At 34.8% G+C, this 7,512-nt stretch overlaps 1 protein-coding gene across 1 annotated transcript; it reads right to left on the bottom strand.

Moving 5' to 3' along the window:
• Nucleotides 1-350: 350 nt before the first annotated feature.
• On the bottom strand, nucleotides 351-740 carry LOC147629882 (uncharacterized). The gene has a single exon (XM_086811004.1). The coding sequence runs from the start codon at nucleotides 738-740 to the stop codon at nucleotides 351-353; it is 390 nt and encodes a 129-aa protein (XP_086667130.1).
• Nucleotides 741-7,512: the final 6,772 nt, after the last annotated feature.

Raw genomic sequence — 7,512 nt, 5'->3', positions numbered from 1 at the left:
CTTGGCCTTTTAACCCAATACAACTTATGCTTAGCCCTTGGCCTCATATGTCCACCGCCTCATTACAAATCATCCCCACCCAAATATGTTTTGCCCTCGAAACATGCTCAAAGTAGAACCATAGTATGGATGGTTTGCATAAGCATAACATGAATCACTTCACACTTCTTTGCCAAAGCTGTCCAAAAGCGCATGATATGAGCTCACCTTTGAGACCTCCAAAATTTCATGAAATGCTCCCCAACACATTGCCAATCATCGCTAAAAGTGTATATGTCAATTGCATCCATTTGAACCTCTTTTATGCATCAAACAATAAATTACAGCAAGCTGTTTTTTACTGTTTTCACTCAAGAATGCACGTAGGATGCATCAAAAAGGTGTTCCATCCCCTCCAACATAGAGATGGGCTGCCATGTTGCTTCATCTTGAGGTAAACCTTTCCACTTGACAAGGTATTCACACAAAGTGCGGTTATGCAACACCTTCTCTCCTTCTCCCAACAACTTCTCGGGTATGTACTCCACCATGCTATCTTCACTCATGGGTGGGAGCTCATCTAATACTAGCACCTCCGGACCAACATGTACCTTCAAATGTGATAGATGAAAGACATCATGTATTCTTGTAGTAGATGGAAGTAGCAATTGATAAGCCACTTTACCAACTCTCCTCAATACTTTGTATGGCCCATAATAGCGGTGTGCAAGCTGTGTTGGTACTACCATTAAGAGATCCATATCGAGTCTTTAGTATCCTCAAGAACACAAAGTCTCCTTCTTTAAATTCTAATAGCCTTTGATGTACATCTTCATAATGCTTCATCTTCTCTTGAGACTTCTTGACCATCACTCCTTGGGACTCTTGAACCTTCATTTGGAGATGCATGATCTTTGCCTTTGGAATCATTGGGTGAGTGTGTAAACATTTGGTTGCGCATAGCACCATGAGTAGAATGAAAACTTGGGCGATCTTTGTCTTCAATATGAGCTTGTCGAACCTTGGAAGATGATCCACCCTTGTCTTCATCCTTGGTCTTCATGTCTCCATGCATGCCTCTTGCATAAGTGTTTGAGTTATGGTGCCCGTAATCTCTTGCAAAAGTGGTTACATCATGCTTTCCATAATACTTCTCATCATCATCATCATTTGTGACATCATTTATCATAGTGAGCATTGCTTGCGCATTTGCTCCCCCCAAATGATTTGATGTATTGACCACATTTGCAAAACTTGGTCCAATTTACACATGATTGGTCCTATGTGTCGCATTTGCAATGTTGTCATCTTATAAATTCACACCCTCATTACCAATCTCTTCCACACGATCCTCATTCACCATTTTCCTATCTTCCCTTATTTCATATGAAGTTTAATGCTTGCTTAGACGGACGTCCCCTTGACATGATGGCTAAAAATGAAAAATGACTAGTAGAAGGCTTGAATGATGTTGGAATTTGATGATCTAGGGCTCTATTGAAAGATCTTATGGCGTAGAATGCAAATATATTCAAGAACAAAAGATTTTCAAATAGTCCTAATATTCTCTGTTTTAGGTTTTATATGCGATTGCTCAAAAGTCATCAGATTTAGATAAAATATGGCGTGTGGGCTTGTAATGAGACCAACACTAACTATGCCTAAGAATATTTGACCAAAGTCAAAGTTCAAAAATTCTCTGTTTTGTCTTTTTGATCAAACTCAACTTGCTAGTTTTGACCCCTCAAACGACGTCCAAATAAAGTGGTTCTTGGCTTATTGGATAGCCCTAAGGGAGTATTATGAAGACCTCTAAACACTTTTTTGACAACCCTAAGGATCTATGACTGAAGTAAGATTTTTAATTTACTGTTAAACACTAATTTAGGTGCCCTACGGGTGTTCGATTCAAAAGGTTAATAACTCTCTTTGTAGCTTCCAATTGGCTCTTCGAATAGGTGTAATTGCCCAATAGAAGCTCTTAATCACCAATGAATGATTAGTGATTTTCTTGATTAGCTATGGAGGACTTTTGAGAAAAATCAGATAACATCTCCTTTGTATTTTGAATCAAATCTCAATGTAGATATGTCCACAATCCAATATCCAACATTCACATCACCTCTTGTCAACATCCCATCAACAAATTTGCATCACTTTGCATCCCAACAAAGGCATCGTTTGTCCAATCATCGTGCATGTAACATAGGCTCATGCAATACCATTGCCATTGTCCATCCTCTCTTTACTATGTGACATAATTGCATTTGCCCATGCAATTTCTTCAATGCAATGTCGAATGTAGGATGTTGGTGATGCCCAAATCAATCCCAATTGTTGTTGATGTAGAGCATTGATGCTTGCAAATCTCTCGGCCAAGCACTTCCCAACCTTGTATCTAGGTCGAAACTAGACACAAGTTGGAACCTTTTCTTCACATCCAATGTACCTAATCCTCTTCCTTACCGTTTTACCACGGCACTCATGGCAAGGAAGATTCAAACCATGCTCCCCTTTGTCTCTCCAACCAAATGCCCAGGTACCCTCACACATCAATATTCTAGAAATAGAATGTGAGGTGCAAAGTGATGTGATAGATATGATTTGAACTCAAAGATGTAGGTATGATGACTTACAATGCTTTGCATGAACTCATGCACAATCCATTATTACATTAGCATGTACTCATACTATATTTTCTCTTCCCAAGCTCCATTGTCCAAACAACATCAACATCAATGCAACAATGAGAACGAAGCAAATAGCATGTGGATTGGCATGTATCTTGATATTCCCAAGCATAGAGATGGCTTGAATGTCACACCAACGATTGAAGAAGCATCAAATGGCTCCAACGGTGTATGGATTTGATCAAGAACTCCCAAACTTAAGACACATGGCTTGATCATTAGTCTATTTGAAGCATTAGCTTGTTTAATGATATCATTATTGTAATTAATAACGCTTAGACAAGGCTAATGACAAGTTTGAATGGCCAATGTCAAGAAATTAGGATTTCTTGGAATAAAGACCTAAAGCTCAAGGGAAGATTCAAGAACTCCAAGAATCAAGCAAGAAATGCAAGGAAAAGCTTAGCAACCACAAAACCATGATCATGAATGTATGGTAAAGAGATACCCTTACTTTGATGAAAAACGTAGGCTCCTGCTTGCAGCTTTGTAAAGAGTCCTTGGGCTTCATTCTCCATGAAATAGAGCTCTAAAAACCTTGAATGTTGTAGAATACTCCATGGCTAACCATAATAGAGCAACTAGCCTTGTGATTTCATGCCTTAGAGAGATTTTCACGAAAATGTAGCCTGTGCAGAAAACAAATACTCACCACCTCTAGATGAAGAACAGCTCATCGCCAGGTTCATTCGGGCAATGAACGAACCTTTGGACACACTGGTCAAAAATGCCAAACCCGTGTCCATGGCTGAAGCAGTAAAAATGGCAAAGGATTTTGCCAAAGCCTTTGTAGTAAAGGTCCCGCCAAAGCCTGCACCCTCTAACTTTAAAAGATTCCAAGCCCAGGAAGGTACTTCAAACTTTCCACCCCCAAAGAGACAGCAAGGACTGATTCAGAATCAAGGTGCAGGAAGATTCCAAAGTGAAGGAAGATCCTTCCCCCAGAATACTTTCTCAAGAGGATCATCTATTTTAAGGATGCAGAACAATGAGTCCAGAAGTGAGAACCGGTGTTTTGGATGCCAAGGTTTTGGTCATCAGTTAAAAGACTGCCCAACTCCTGCCATGTCAAGGGAATAGGGAAGTCTAGGACCCCGAATTCAGAGACCAATTCCTTCATACCAGTCTAATCAGGGTCCGTCTCGCCCGAGCCAGGGTAACCCCAAAAGAACTCCAAATCAACCATCTGCCTCTACCCAGAGTAACCTCAGAACTCCTTTCCAGAATAGGGGCAACCAAAGAGAAAGAATTCCACCTCAGACTGCAGAGCAGCGAGGGCAGTCACAATTTCAGAAGAAGTAGAAGAGGAAAGAAGGGCAGATCTTTACTGCAATTGAAAAACCAAGGGCTTAACCGCCGACAGTTCTCAAGTCATCCATACTCCAGCAGAATACCAGGGAAAAATCGACCGTCCACTTCCAAGGCGTAACGTTGAATGTGATTGAAGAAGAAGAAGATGATGAAAGAGATCATACTCCACCTGCGAGATGAGGACATCTCGCGTTTTTTAAGTGGGGTAGAATGTAAGATTCCTCTCCCAAGCCCTTTTTGATGTCTAGTATCTTCTCCTGTAATCAATCCCTCTTCAGAAATATAAAAGACTTGTTTCAAACTGTTTTAACCTAGAGAGAGAGAATATTCTAGAGAGAGAATATTCAGATTTTTAATATTTTTGGATAGAAAATTATCTCATCTTATTAAAATAAGTTCCCCTGAAACAGAAATTCAAAAAGAACTTTCCAATGTGCAATTGGAATTAATTGGAAATGGGTATAAAGGACCTTAGCCTAAGGGTCTAGATTTTCAGAAATTTTTGGATTATGGTCCAATTAAGATTCCTATGGACCAATAGCATCAATCCATGTGTAGGGAGGAGATAAATCCAATTTGTAAAAGAAGATACCCAAAAATGAGTAAATGCTCACATAAGATGAAGAGTTGAAAATGTACAAGGTTTATTAGTAAAAAACTATGAGCAATATTAAAATGATTCCATTATGACACATATGTAAGGAAGGGGAGTTCTTTAAAGGAGGTGCATATTTCACATAAGATGAAGAGTTGAAAATGTACAAGGTTTATTAGTAAAAAACTATGAGCAATATTAAAATGTACAAGGTTTATTAGTAAAAAACTATGAGCAATATTAAAATGATTCCATTATGACACATATGTAAGGAAGGGGAGTTCTTTAAAGGAGGTGCATAATTCACATAAGATGAAGAGTTAAAAATGTACAAGGTTTATTAGTAAAAAACTATGAGCAATATTAAAATGATTCCATTATGACACATATGTAAGAAAGGGGAGTTCTTTAAAGGAGGTGCATATTTCACATAAGATGAAGAGTTGAAAATGTACAAGGTTTATTAGTAAAAAACTATGAGCAATATTAAAATGATTCCATTATGACACATATGTAAGGAAGGGGAGTTCTTTAAAGGAGGTGCATATTTCACATGCTTGAATGAGTTTTAAACTCATAAAAATTGAGATATTTTATCTCTCCTCTCTCCTCATTCAAGTCTAGTTCCAAAAAGTTAGCTTAACTGACCTAAAAATGGTCAAATATTGACCAAACTGATTTAGAAAATTCTAGAATCAGTTTGTTTGGTTAGGAGCTCAAATTTTCCTATAAATAGAAGCCTCCCCCTTGTTGAAAAATAGAAAGTGTTTATGCATCGTTACTCTACTCCACCTAAGCCAAGAACTGTGAATTCATTAATAATTCACTAGTTTTTGGAGCTTCCCTCTTTCTTCAATCCCCATTAGTGGCTCCATCAACATACTTAACCAATTGATTGGTTGGGGGCCTCTACCGTGAACAAAGAATCAAGCAATTTGTAAGGTAATTAAATATTGATCTTTTCTATAATTTCTCAATGTTTCTCTCTTCTCAACCCCTCTCAAGCTTGAGAAGCTTAATTGGTATGGTTTTTTTGAATGCTATTGAAGTGAATTGATGAATGTTAGTGAAGAGTTACATAATTTAATAAATGCTATTGAAATTAATTTTCATTTATATTTAAATTCTAATGGTTTTTATGTAATTTCTCTCTCTCACTCAAGAAATGGTCATACTCATGACCCATTCTCAATCCAAATCAAGCTTTTCATAAAGCTTTTCCTTAACCCAAGATTAAGCTATGCTTGAGGCCAAATTAATGATTTTTTTATGCTTTTAGTTTATGTATATTGATGATTCAATCCATTATGGATTAATGATCCAATTAGAGATCATTTTAATTATTTCCTTAATGATAAGCTTTATCCCTTAGAAAAATTGAGATTTATCAGTCATAGCAGCGGAGCTATGGCAAAATTTTTATAAAAATTATGCATAAAATAATTTCATTCAAATCATAAAAAGAGGACTTCCTACCATATTCTAGGAATTATCATCCTAGATTAATTGAAAGAATTTCATTATAATCATGGAGAAATTGAATTTTAATATCATGCATAAAGGATAAGTTTTTATATCAAAAGTGTTATTTTTACCATTTTTATTTCATGCATAGAAGTATGCATAATGGATAAATTTTTATATCAAAAGTGTTATTTTTACTATTTTTATTTTCATGCATAGAAGTATGCATAATGAATAAATTTTTATATCAAAAGTGTTACTTTTATTATTTTTATTTTCATGCATAGAAGTATGCATAATGGATAAATTTTTATATCAAAAGTGTTACTTTTATCATTTTTATTTTCATGCATAGAAGTATGCATAATGAATAAATTTTTATATCAAAAGTGTTACTTTTATTATTTTTATTTTCATGCATAGAAGTATGCATAATGGATAAATTTTTATATCAAAAGTGTTACTTTTATTATTTTTATTTTCATGCATAGAAGTATGCATAATGGATAAATTTTTATATCAAAAGTGTTATTTTTATCAATTTTTATTTTCATGCATAGAAGTATGCATAATGGATAAATTTTTATATAAAAAGTGTTACTTTTATCATTTTTATTTTCATGCATAGAGGTATACATAAAAGATTATTATTTTAACATAAAAGTATTACTTTTATCACAATTGAATTTCATGCATAGAGGTATGCATAAAAGTTGATTATGTTATTATAAAAGTGTTACTTATATCACAATTAAATTTCATGCATAGAAGTATGCATAAGAGTTTATTATTTTATTATAAAAGTGTTAGTTTTATCATATTTGGATTTCATGCATAGAAGTATGCATAAAAGATATTCTTTTTATACTAAAAGTGTGATTTTCATCATAAAGGGATTTTATGCATAACTTAGATGCATAAGAGAAATTCTTTTATTCTAAAAGTGTAATTCCTACCAAATTGAATTTATGCATAGGAAGATGCATAAAAGATTGATTCAAAAGTGTCATTCTCATCTAAATTGAATTCATGCATAGGAAGATGCATAAAAGATTGAATTTTAATTCAAAAGTGTCATTTTCATTTAAAATGAATTTATGCATAGGAAGATGCATAAAAGATTGATTTTTACTTCGAAAGTATTAATCTCCTTAAATGGAATTTATGCATAAATAAATGTGTAAAGAAATCTTATATCAAATATAAGAATTCTCTTGTATTCTATAAATAGAAATGAGATGTGATAGGATGTGATAAGAGGTGTATAAGATGTGATAAGAGGTGATAAGATGCTTATGAAATAAGTTAGGAGGTGATAAGATGAATTAAGATGTGCATGGGATGAGGTAAGAAGTGTATGTGATAGGATAAGATGTATATGGGTTGTGATAGGGCGAGAATGGATGTGATGTAAAAGATTAGATGTGAAGGCATATGGGGTTATATGAATGGGAATGTGGAAATGGATGTATG

The sequence above is a fragment of the Cibotium barometz genome, chromosome 17, assembly GCF_041138505.1.
Source record: "Cibotium barometz isolate CiBa-2024 chromosome 17, ASM4113850v1, whole genome shotgun sequence".
In the NCBI taxonomy this organism is placed as follows: Eukaryota; Viridiplantae; Streptophyta; class Polypodiopsida; order Cyatheales; family Cibotiaceae; genus Cibotium; species Cibotium barometz.
The sequence above is the reverse complement of the archived record's forward strand: the minus strand, read 5'-3'. Positions and strand labels throughout refer to the sequence as shown.